A 13319-nucleotide genomic window follows, 5' to 3' on the forward strand; every position below is an offset into this window, starting at 1 on the left:
TGAACACTCGAAACTGAAGAGCTACCAACCTTTACCCTGCGCACTGGTTAAGTGCTATGGTAGAAATGACACACGAAAGTAACATAATTTCGTGAAATCGCATTCTAGGGGCTTCCATGTTTACGTGGTTCATTTGCAATAAAACATGCATACCGGCCAGCTGCAATGCGACAGCTGCCAGGTCGATGATATTGTCAGCAGTGAAAATCACCGTATCGTAGTAACGAAGTCTGTAAATAGCGTTGTACATTGCTTCGATATTTCGCTTATTTTTCTTTAATAGTAACTGTTTGGTCATTGGCTGCCCTTACAGGAAAATTTGAAGTAACTCACTAATGTTTAATTTCTTCATTTTCAATAACTACAACTTCCGACTTCCCTTATTGTGAAGAAACTATATTTGTTTTAGGGTATGCCTAGAAGGAGAATACTAGCGAGTCAGAGTGAAGAACGCAGAGCTAGACACATACAATTTTTGCATAGAGAATGTAATAGCAGTGTGGACGTTCAAAATGATAATCTGTTTCATTTCACAATTATAATATTAATACCTGAGCATCGAAAATTGAATATGTAAAATTAATTATATAAGGAGGCCAATTAACCTTATGTAATTTCAAAGAAATTATGCCATAGATGTGCAGAAAGGAACAAAAATCACATGTATACATAGCCATTAGGAGAGGCAAAGGGATATAGACACTCACATGTAAAAAGTTTTCCTTTGTCTCTGACATTGCTACCAACTTCTACTACACTGAACGATTAGGTGCTATGGCAGGAAAGACACACGGAAGTAACAGCGTTTCGTCAAGTTGCATTCTAGGGACGTTCATTTTTAAATGTTGCAGTAACATACGCACAGCGAATAGCTACAATGTCGTAACTGCTATATCATTGATGTTGTCAACATTGCAAAACTAAACGTAGTAACGAAGCCGTGGGGACAACAAATGTTATTTATTAGCGTCACTTTCTTACTGACTTTGGTCTAAGAGTAAACGCAACTAAATATGTGTTCCTTTGCCAGTCACCAAAAAGTTTAAATTGTTCCTGATTTTGATTTTCTTCATTTTGAATAGCTAAAACGTCCCTTATTTATAAGGAAACTATATTTGTTTTAGGCTGTGACTCAAAGAAGAACATAACCAGTCAGACTGCAAGACGGAAAACTAGAGAGACGAAAGTTTTGCGTAGAGAAAGTAATAGGAATACTGCAGATGTTGAAAACGATAATTCTATTGTCGTTCTGAAAGATACAGTTGAACGTGAACTGAACATATTTCCAAATAATTTTGAGAACTGTGATTGCGGTTTAATTAATATACAGTGCAGACGTTGAAATGAAAATTATTTCACGACCGAGGTGACTTTAAGCGATACAACGGCATTCACATTGCGTTGTCATAAGGGAAAAGTTAATTTGGCACGATTAACAAAAAATTTATTTTTCAACACAGTGTATGAAAGAATCCCTTCAAATGATCGAACAGTTAAAGAGAAATCAAATAACTATTTCAAGGGTACACGTAGCTTCAAGGCAACATTTGTCACTGATCGGTTTTGCGGCTAAAATTTGACCTTTAAGATACTTGACATTTGCTATCACAGATCAGGTCCACTGACACAGTTGGTCGAATTTCGACCACAAGCAATATTAATCGTATAATATAAATATGTGCTCATCTAAAACTGAAGTGCCGATTTTTAATATTAATTATGCAAGGAGACGAATGAAACTCAAGTAATTCTAAAGGTATTTTGCCATTGATATACACAAAAAAATATGTTTGTATGTAACCGTCAAGGGAGGTAAAAGGAAGTAGACATGCACATAGGAGAAAAGGTTTCGTCTCTCTCTTATGCTGCTACCAACTTCTGGCTCCCGTGCCGATGAGGTGCTCCATTAGAAATGACACGCGAAAGCAAACAACGCTGCGTGAAATCGCATTCTAGGGAGTTCCGTGTATAAATGTTGCAGTTCATTTGCAGTAATACGCGCACGCCGTTCAGTACCACACTTTCTACGTCATTGATGTCAGGACTGGAAAACAAAACAGAGTAGTAACGATGGGTTGAAGAACACTGACGGAAGGTACTGCAAGACAAAAACCAAGCGAGAGACAAGTTTTGCGTAGACAAAGCAACAGTAATAATATGGATATTGATAATGATAATTTTATTGTTGTTTTAAAAATAATTTTTAAAGGTGCACTGGATTTTGAGAGTTATTACTGGGGTTTGATGAATTTACAGCGCACAGTTTGTAATGCAGATCATTACGCATCTTTACGTAATACAGCGGCACGCACGTTGTGTTGTCATAAGGGGAAACTTAATTTGCCGCCATTAACACAAAATTTATTTTTCAACGCACTGTATCACGGACTCACTTCATATAAGCGAACAATTAAATAGAACTCAAAGAATTATTGCAAAAAATACAAGTAGTCCCATTTAGACCATAGCCGATACTAGTACGCCTTAATTGTCTAACGAGGCGAACACGGCAAGTGCCATATCCTGATTTCCCAGAAACTTCATTCAGTATAGGAGGAGTCAAACACTCGTGTCTCGGCTTACCTGCTGATACTCGGCAGTTTCTCAGAAACCGACGATCGAAGTTTTAGACGTAATTTAGATGTCCTTTGTGGTGTCACCGCCAGACACCACACTTGCTAGGTGGTAGCCTTTAAATCGGCCGCGGTCCGCTAGTATACGTCGGACCCGCGTGTCGCCACAGTCAGTGATTGCAGACCGAGCGCCGCCACACGGCAGGTCTAGAGAGACGTCCTAGCACTCGCCCTAGTTGTACAGCCGACGTTGCTAGCAAGGGTTCACTGACAAATTACGCTCTCATTTGCCGAGACGATAGTTAGCATAGCCTTCAGCTACGTCATTTGCTACGACCTAGCAAGGCGCCATTACCAGTTTATATTGAGATTATAAATCATGTATCAACAAGAGCGATGTTCTCCAGTTATGGATTAAACTTAAGTATTACATCAACTACGTACTTTTATTTGCTATTATAAATTCCCATAACTGTTCCAGACCTCACGCCAGTCTGCGTGAGCTTTAACGCGTGCATTTCGGCCTCCTCTAGCTACACGGTGTTGGCTCTTCTGCCAACATAATTTAGATGTCCTTTAGGGTGCGATAGTGGCATCCGAAATGGAGCCACAGTGACTAGGGTTGAGGTCCGTAGAAGGTTACTATACGAATGTTTCTTATAAAGTTAGAGAATCCAAAGGCTTTGTATTGCGTAATTATAAAATTACAAGTGGGTTTCACAATAAATATTATACATTTATTATATAATGTAAGTGTGACCCGCCAGGTTAGCCGTCGGCGCTTATACACTGCTTCCTGGACTTAGGTAGGTGCGCTGGCCTCGGATCGCATCCGCCCGGCGTATTAACGACGGAGGTCGATGTGCTGGCCAGCCTGGATGTGGTTTTAGGCGGTTTTCCACTTACCACTAGGGGAATATCGGGCTGATCCCCATGTCTGGCCTCAGTTACAAGACTCGCAGACATTTGAAAACATTCGCACTATTTGATGGCTTACACGCAGACAGGTGGAGTACACTAATTCCATCCTGGGAGGTATGGGGTGGTGACAGTAAGGGCATCTGGCCTTCTTCCAACACTAACATCGCCATATCCATGGTAACAGGTCCAAGAAAGTGATGATGATTTAATGTAAGTGTGCTCGGTATTTTCAATCTTCACGACCTGTTTAAAATGCCATATTCTTATATCAGTTCTTTTCCCGCTATTTATTTAATCTCATGTTTGTTCTTCAGGAAGGTTGGGTACATTCCCTTGGATGATAATGGTCAAAGAATCATTCGAAACCTAGAAGTTTCGAACACTATGAGCATCGGCCGAAAGCAGGTTTGCTACAGCAACGCTTTTTCATATGAATGTCACTTGGGAAAGATACACGAACACAACATTAATTTTATGTATGTAAATTTGATTGGAATATTATGGAAACGGAAGAGGACGTAGATGAAGATGAAGTGGGAGATACGATACCGCGTGAAGAATTTGACAGAGCACTAAGAGACCTAAGTGGAAACAAGGCCCCGGGAGTAGACAACATTCCATTAGAACTACTGACAGCATTGGGATAGCCAGTCATAACACAACTCTTCCATCTGGTGAGCAAGATGTATGAACGAGGCGAAATATCCTCAGACTCCAAGAAGAATACAATAATTTCAGTTCCAAAGAAAGTAGGTGTTCACAGGAGTGAAAATTACCAAACTATCAGTTTAATAAGTCATGTTTGCAAATACTAACACGAAATCTATACAGACGAACGGAAAAAATGGTAGAAGCCGACCTCGGGGAAGATCAGTTTGGATTATGTAGAAATGTAGGAACACGGGAGGGAGTTCTGACCCTACGAACTTGTGATAGAAGATAGGCTAGGGAAAGGCAAACCTACGTTTATAGCATTCGTAGACGACAAAGATTTTGACAGTGGTGACTGGAATACTCTCTTTCAGCTTCTAAACGTGGCAGTGGTAAAATAAGGGGAGCGAAAGCCTATTTACAATTTTTACAGAAACCAGATGCCAGTCATAAGAGTCGAGAGGCATGAGAGGGAAGCAGTGGTTGAGAAGAGAGAGAGACAGGGTTGTAGCCTATCCCAGTTGTTATTCAATCTGTATATTGAGCAAGCAGTAAAGGAAACAAAAGAAAAATTTGGAGTAGGAATTAAAAACTTTGAGGTTTGCCAACGACATTGTAATTCTGTCAGAGACAGCAGCAGGACCTGGAAGAGCAGCTGAAAGGAATGGACAGTCTCTTGAAAGGAGGATATAAGATGGACATCAACAAGAGGAAAAGGAGGATAATGGAATGTAGGCGAATTAACTCAGGTGATGCTGAAGGTATTTGATTAAGAAATTAGACACTTCAAGTGGTAAACGAGTTTTGTTATTTGGGGAGCAAAATAACTGATGGCGGTCGGAGAGGATATAAAATGTAGACTGGCTATGGCAAGGAAAGCGTTTCTGAAGAAGAGAATTTTTTAACATGGAGTATAGATTTAAGTGTCAGGAAGTCCTTTCTGAAAGTATTTGTATGGAGTGTAGCCATGTATGGAAATGAAACATGGACCACAAATAGTTTGGACAAGAAGAGAATTGAAGCTTTCGAAATGTGGTGCTACAGAAGAATGCTGAAGATTACATGGGTAGATCGCGTAACTAATGAGGTAGTACTGAATAGAATTGGAGAGAAGAGGAATTTGTGGCACAACTTGACAAGAGGAAGGGATCGGTTGGTGGGACATATTCTGAGGCATCGAGGGATCACCAATTTAGTACTGGAGGGAAGCGTGGAGGGTAAAAATCGTAGAGGGAGACCAAGAGATGAATACACTAAGCAGATTCAGAAGGATGTAGGTTGCTGTAGGTACTGGGAGATGAAGAGGCTAGCACAGGATAGAGTAGCAAGGGGAGCTGCATCAAACCAGTCTCTGGACTGAAACAACAAATTTGACTGTTTAAATATACTTAAATTGTATAATTAATAGTTTAACGTTGTGGAGAATAAATCAAACGGAGAAATAAAACATTAGTTTATGCGGGAGTCAGACGTGCGTGCACAAATTACCAGTCTATGCTTAGATCACTTGCGCAAAATGGAGTCAAATGAAAAAATAAAAATCTCACATACTCTGTACACTTTTGCAACACACTACGTTCAGTTTCAAAGAAAAATACTGACCTGGTGCTGTGAGCCATGTAGCAGCCGTAGTGTTGCAAGGGATTACGTCACATCAGAGCGCGCACAGTAGAAAACAGACAGCTGCGTCGCCCCTCTGAGTGTGGCTGATTCTCATTTCAGCTCTGGTTTCACTGGTGTCTGGTTATTGGGGAGAGAGCATTACAAAACATGACCTCGTCTATTTTATTTGCATACCAGCTCACATTGGAAGGGAAACGGCGTAATTTTAATGCAATTCCTGTCTTGCATTCGAAGTGAAATGTCATAACTTGAGTGCGATATTTACAGTGTGCCGTAGCACTTTAGCACACGACAGCTAGCCGCTACTGAATCCAGGCGTTGCAACTTTCACCGTTTCTCCGTTTTCGTACGTCATACGAGGTGGAGTGATTGTGTGGGCCAGTGTGAGAGCGAGGGGTGAGTGAGAGAGTGTAATTTTGTAGATTTACTCCTCACGCTGTGACAACATTTGCAGTCCTTTTATCTACAATCATTTCTTTTAATATCTGTAAAGACGCCGACAGTCTCGACACTGTGCGCTGCTAAGCTCTAGACAAACACACACTACGTTATTCACCTTTGCAGTTCCAGTGGCCAGGAACACGCACAAACGACACAAAACATGCGGATTTGCGTTTGTATGACATTATTACATTGGGTGTCATCTTTATGAACAAGGTTCAAAAAATGGTTCATATGGCTCTGAGCACTATGGGACTTAACATCTTGAGGTCATCAGTCCCCTAGAACTTGGAACTACTTAAGGGGCTCCGGAACGCCCTATACTTGCAATGTTAAAATAACGCTTATAAATTACATCTTTCCTCACAAAGTATTTGAGGTAGGAAGTTGAACTTTTTACAGATTATTTATTGGAATATGGGCTACAACTTAACACAGGGATTTTACAAAATTTTAGTTCAGTTATTAAAGATGATTTTTTTTCAATTGTAATGAAAATTCACAGCATTTTTGCAATTTTTTATTTATATATTCAAAAATATACAGTTTATTGGAAAAAGGCTGTGTTAAATTATGCAGAAGGTACTGTGTAACATTTACTGAAAGTTTGAAACAAATATGTTTGGAAGATCCTTAGAAAACATGTAATTAGTATGAGAAAATAAAAGTTTTGGGAATCGAGCGACAAAGATTGGATTAACTTTTTAGTGCATTCCAGGTCCATAGGATGAATTATCTACATCCTCTGCAAACTCCTCCTCCAGCTTCCTCTTGTTCCTCCTCCTGTTTACTCTTGCTTGTATTTCTAGACTCTTTACAGTCCTGTCTGCAGCCCGAAGGCGTTCTGCGTCGTTACATATGGGCGATACTTTCTTAGTTATCGTCTTTATTGTTTACAGTAATAACACATACCTTTGGCTTTCCAACATTTCTCCTTTTCTTAAAAGCCTTCAGAGGATTTCTAATAACTTTACTTTTACTCATTATTATACTTCAACAAAACAGAGACTCAAGAAACAGAATTAATTACGAATATTTCCGAGATAACGACAGAGTAAATAAACATGAAACAATCGACAATCACACCAGCGATATATATTGAACCATCACAGGTTAGCCACAACACATACTTTATCTCACATCACTAAAATGTACCTGATGAACACGGACGTTAATAATAACACCATTTGACAGCAGTTTAACAGCGCCACAGTGGGTCACGCCCATGTAGAACACATTTCAAAAAAAAAATTTAAAAATAGTTGTAGTCTTCGGAATTGAATAAATTATATATCTACTAAAAGGTAATAGTCTGCAGATTCAGAAAACGCAAAAAAGTCAAAATTGAACTTTTCATGATTTTGAGCCTTTCCGGAGCCCCTTAAACCCAACTAACCCAAGGACATCACACACATTCTTGCCCGAGGCAGGATTCGAACCTGTGACCGTAGCAGTCGCGTGGTTCCGGACTGAAGCGCCTAGAACCGTTCGGCCACGGCGGCCGGCACGAACAAGGTGGCGGTGTTAATGGTGTGCGGGGAACTTCCTGATGACCCATGAGACGGAGGTGGGAGGCGTGGCCAGATTGTCATCGACGTTAGGGCGTCATATCGCGTTATAGAGGCACGTGACATGCCTCGATCGCGTTATAGAGTCAGGAGACATGTCTGACGGTAAGAAGGATGTGGGTGTGGGTGTGGGCATGTGTGAGTGTAGCGGGGCCGGCCTCACCTGCTAAGATGATGGCTTTCTTATCTCTCTCCTCTCTTTCTATTTCGTTCCTCCAACTGTTGCGTATCATTGCTTCCCAAGCTTGTCTCGTCAGGATCGACGTCACGATCAGCAAGATGGCGTCCCCAAGCTGGAAAACAGAGCACAGCACTATTTAAAAGTCTCTCTCTCTCTCTCTCTCTCTCTCTCTCTCTCTCTATCTATCTATCTCTCTCTCCCCTCTTTGCCTTTGTCACACACACACACACACACACACACACACACACACACACACTTCAGTAACTACAAGGTTTCTGTAGTCCCTGTAATATTTAGAAACACACTACAGTTAGAGTTGTTGGAGAACATGATACCTGCAGTAATAATGACTTTGCGGGTAAAAAGTTTGCCTCACCGCGCATCGGTTTCGGAAGTTCCATGCGGCTTTTCTACATCTACATCTACATTCATACTCCGCAAGCCACCCAACGGTGTGTGGCGGAGGGCACTTCACGTGCCACTGTCATTACCTCCCTTTCCTGTTCCAGTCGCGTATGGTTCGCGGGAAGAACGACTGTCTGAAAGCCTCTGTGCGCGCTCTAATCTCTCTAATTTTACATTCGTGATCTCCTCGGGAGGTATAAGTAGGGGGAAGCAATATATTCGATACCTCATCCAGAAACGCACCCTCTCGAAACCTGGCGAGCAAGCTACACCGCGAAGCAGAGCGCCTCTCTTGCAGAGTCCGCCACTTGAGTTTGTTAAACATCTGCGTAACGCTATCACGGTTACCAAATAACCCTGTGACGAAACGCGCCGCTCTTCTTTGAATCTTCTCTATCTCCTCCGTCAACCCGATCTGGTACGGATCCCACACTGATGAGCAATACTCAAGTATAGGTCGAACGAGTGTTTTGTAAGCCACCTCCTTTGTTGATGGACTACATTTTCTAAGGACTCTCCCAATGAATCTCAACCTGGTACCCGCCTTACCAACAATTAATTTTATATGATCATTCCACTTCAAATCGTTCCGCACGCATACTCCCAGATATTTTACAGAAGTAACTGCTACCAGTGTTTGTTCCGCTATCATATAATCATACAATAAAGGATCCTTCTTTCTATGTATTCGCAATACATTACATTTGTCTATGTTAAGGGTCAGTTGCCACTCCCTGCACCAAGTGCCTATCCGCTGCAGATCTTCCTGCATTTCGCTACAATTTTCTAATGCTGCAACTTCTCTGTATACTACAGCATCATCCGCGAAAAGCCGCATGGAACTTCCGACACTATCTACTAGGTCATTTATATATATTGTGAAAAGCAATGGTCCCATAACACTCCCCTGTGGCACACCAGAGGTTACTTTAACGTCTGTAGACGTCTCTCCGTTGATAACAACATGCTGCGTTCTGTTTGCTAAAAACTCTTCAATCCAGCCACACAGCTGGTCTGATATTCCGTAGGCTCTTACTTTGTTTATCAGGCGACAGTGCGGAACTGTATCGAACGCCTTCCGGAAGTCAAGAAAAATAGCATCTACCTGGGAGCCTGTATCTAATATTTTCTGGGTCTCATGTACAAATAAAGCGAGTTGGGTCTCACACGATCGCTGTTTCCGGAATCCATGTTGATTCCTACATAGTAGATTCTGAGTTTCCAAAAACGACATGATATTCGAGCAAAAAACATGTTCTAAAATTCTACAACAGATCGACGTCAGAGATATAGGTCTATAGTTTTGCGCATCTGCTCGACGACCCTTCTTGAAGACTGGGACTACCTGTGCTCTTTTCCAATCATTTGGAACTTTCCGTTCCTCTAGAGACTTGTGGTACACGGCTGTTAGAAGGGTGGGGGGGGGGGGAAGTTCTTTCGCGTACTCTGTGTAGAATCGAATTGGTATCCCGTCAGGTCCAGTAGACTTTCCTCTGTTGAGTGATTTCAGTTGCTTTTCTATTCCTTGGGCACTTATTTCGATGTCAGTTATTTTTTCGTTCGTGCGAGGATTTGGAGAAGGACCTGCAGTGCGGTCTTCCTCTGTGAAACAGCTTCGGAAAAAGGTGTTACCTTCACGCGTGTCATCCTCTGTTTCAATGCCATCATCATCCCCGAGTGTCTGGATATGCTGTTTCGAGCCACTTACTGATTTAACGTAAGACCAGAACTTCCTAGGATTTTCTGTCAAGTCGGTACATAGAATTTTACTTTCGAATTCACCGAACGCTTCACGCATAGCCCTCCTTACGCTAACTTTGACATCGTTTAGCTTCTGTTTGTCTGAGAGATTTTGGCTGCGTTTAAACTTGCAGTGAAGCTCTCTTTGCTTTCGCAGTAGTTTCCTAACTTTGTTGTTGTACCACGGTGGGTTTTTCCCGTCCCTCACAGTTTTACTCGGCACGTACCTGTCTAAAACGCATTTTACGATTGCCTTGAACTTTTTCCATAAACACTCAACATTGTCAGTGTCGGAACAGAAATTTTCGTTTTGATCTGTTAGGTAGTCTGAAATCTGCCTTCTATTACTCTTGCTAAACAGATAAACCTTCCGCCCTTTTTTTATATTCCTATTAACTTCCAAATTCAGGGATGCTGCAACGGCCTTATGATCACTGATTCCCTGTTCTGCACTTACAGAGTCGAAAAGTTCGGGTCTGTTTGTTACCAGTAGATCCAAGATGTTATCTCCACGAGTCGGTTCTCTGTTTAATTGCTCGAGGTAATTTTCGGATAGTGCACTCAGTATAATGTCACTCGATGCTCTGTCCCTACCACCCGTCCTAAACATCTGAGTGTCCCAGTCTATATCTGGTAAATTGAAATCTCCACCTAAGACTATAACATGCTGAGAAAATTTATGTGAAATGTATTCCAAATTTTCTCTCAGTTGTTCTGCCACTAATGCTGCTGAGTCGGGGGGTCGGTAAAAGGAGCCAATTATTAACCTAGCTCGGTTGTTGAGTGTAACCTCCACCCATAATAATTCACAGGAACTATCCACTTCTACTTCACTACAGGATAAACTACTACTAACAGCGACGAACACTCCACCACCGGTTGCACGCAATCTATCCTTTCTAAACACCGTCTGTACCTTTGTAAAAATTTCGGCAGAATTTATCTCTGGCTTCAGCCAGCTTTCTGTACCTATAACTATTTCAGCTTCAGTGCTTTCTATCAGCGCTTGAAGTTCCGGTACTTTACCAACGCAGCTTCGACAGTTTACAACTACAATACCGATTGCTGCTTGGTCCCCGCATGTTCTGACTTTGCCCCGCACCCGTTGAGGCTGTTGCCCTTTCTGTACTTGCCCGAGGCCATCTAACCTAAAAAACCGCCCAGCCCACGCCACACAACCCCTGCTACCCGTGTAGCCGCTTGTTGCGTGTAGTGGACTCCTGACCTATCCAGCGGAACCCGAAACCCCACCACCCTATGGCGCAAGTCGAGGAATCTGCAGCCCACAAGGTCGCAGAACCGTCTCAGCCTCTGATTCAGACCCTCCACTCGGCTCTGTACCAAAGGTCCGCAGTCAGTCCTGTCGACGATGCTGCAGATGGTGAGCTCTGCTTTCATCCCGTTAGCGAGACTGGCAGTCTTCACCAAATCAGATAGCCGCCGGAAGCCAGAGAGGATTTCCTCCGATCCATAGCGACACACATCATTGGTGCCGACATGAGCGACCACCTGCAGATGGGTGCACCCTGTACCCTTCATGGCATCCGGAAGGACCCTTTCCACATCTGGAATGACTCCCCCCGGTATGCACACGGAGTGCACTTTGGTCTTCTTCCCCTCCCTTGCTGCCATATCCCTAAGGGGCCCCATTACGCGCCTGACGTTGGAGCTCCCAACTACCAGTAAGCCCACCCTCTGCGACCGCCCGGAAATTTCGCGGGTGATGCTGTAGTATACAGAGAAGTTGCAGCATTAGAAAATTACAGTGAAATGCAGGAAGATCTGCAGCGGATAGGCACTTGGTGCAGGGAGTGGCAACTGACCCTTAACATAGACAAATGTAATGTATTGCGAATACATGGAAAGAAGGATCCTTTATTGTATGATTATTTGATAGCGGCACAAACACTGGTAGCAGTTACTTCTGTAAAATATCTGGGAGTATGCGTACAGAACGATTTGAAGTGGAATGATCATATAAAATTAATTGTTGGTAAGGCGGGTACCAGGTTGAGATTCGTTGGGAGATTCTTTAGAAAATTTAGTCCATCAACAAAGGGGTTGGCTTACAAAACACTCGTTCGACCTATACTTGAGCATTGCTGATCAGTGTGGGATCCGTACCATGTCGGGTTGATAGAGGAGATAGAGAAGATCCAAAGAAGAGCGGCGCGTTTCGTCACAGGGTTATTTGGTAAGCGTGATAGCGTTACGGAGATGTTTAGCAAACTCAAGTGGCAGACTCTGCAAGAGAGGCGCTCTGCATCGTGGTGTAGCTTGCTGTCGAGGTTTCGAGAGGGTGCTTTTCTGGATGAGGTATCGAATATATTGCTTCCCCCTACTTATACCTCCCGAACAGATCACGAATGTAAAATTAGAGAGATTCGAGCGCGCACGGAGGCTTTCCGGCAGTCGTTCTTCCCGCGAACCATACGCGACTGGAACAGGAAAGGGAGGTAATGACAGTGGCACGTAAAGTGCCCTCCGCCATACACCGTTGGGTGGCTTGCGGAGTATAAATGTAGATGTAGATGTAGCTGTAGATATTCGTGGCTCTAACAACGTGAATCCAAAATAATATTACTTTGTGGTTAAAACTTAAGAGAGAGTATCAAAATCACGATTTTTGTCTAGTTTTCCATTACAGAGAACCGAGAATAGTGGTTTTTATTTTTAAAGTCGCCGTTGTTAAGTCATTGTGCTATGAGTATAGCTGTATTGCCGCCAGGGTCTTTGAGACATACACATGTGTGTAGCTGACAAACACAAAAGCTAAAGAACTAAAGACCGAGACCGCCACTTGGCGTCGTCCTGGTTATCTGCACAGTCGCGTGGAAATGGGGAAGTTCACTGACGTGAGCGACTTTGACCTGTGTTTTCTTCCTGACCTTCAATTCTCTTCCAAAATTTCCTTTAGTGCTTGTTCATTATGTGAATTTAACAGCATTGGTGGTAAACTGCAACCCCATTTCACTCCCTTCTCTAGCACTGCATCCCTTAGGTGTCCATCGACTCTTATGATTGCAATCTGGGTTATATACAATTTGTACATAAACTTTGACTCCCTGCTTATTGAAAGTGGGAATAAATTTCCTGATTGAGCCTGTAGTCATTGTGAACATTTTGTGCACAAAATCCGCTGAAGTTTCACTCTCTGTGTTTCACGTATCCTCTAGTGATGGGGAGCTCGTGAATGAGTCGTTCAAATGAACGCTT

The 13319-nt window shown here is 42.6% G+C and overlaps 1 protein-coding gene across 1 annotated transcript in view; it reads right to left on the reverse strand.

Annotated features, from left to right (window-relative positions):
* The window catches only part of LOC126106759 (uncharacterized), a 46676-nt gene that overhangs the window by 17892 nt on the left and 15465 nt on the right, over nt 1–13319 (reverse strand). Inside the window, exon 3 of the mRNA XM_049913132.1 lies at nt 7941–8070. Within this exon, the coding sequence (XP_049769089.1) occupies nt 7941–8070 (130 nt within the window). The remainder of the gene's footprint in view (nt 1–7940; nt 8071–13319) is intronic.

This window comes from Schistocerca cancellata, chromosome 10 (assembly GCF_023864275.1).
Source record: "Schistocerca cancellata isolate TAMUIC-IGC-003103 chromosome 10, iqSchCanc2.1, whole genome shotgun sequence".
In the NCBI taxonomy this organism is placed as follows: Eukaryota; Metazoa; Arthropoda; class Insecta; order Orthoptera; family Acrididae; genus Schistocerca; species Schistocerca cancellata.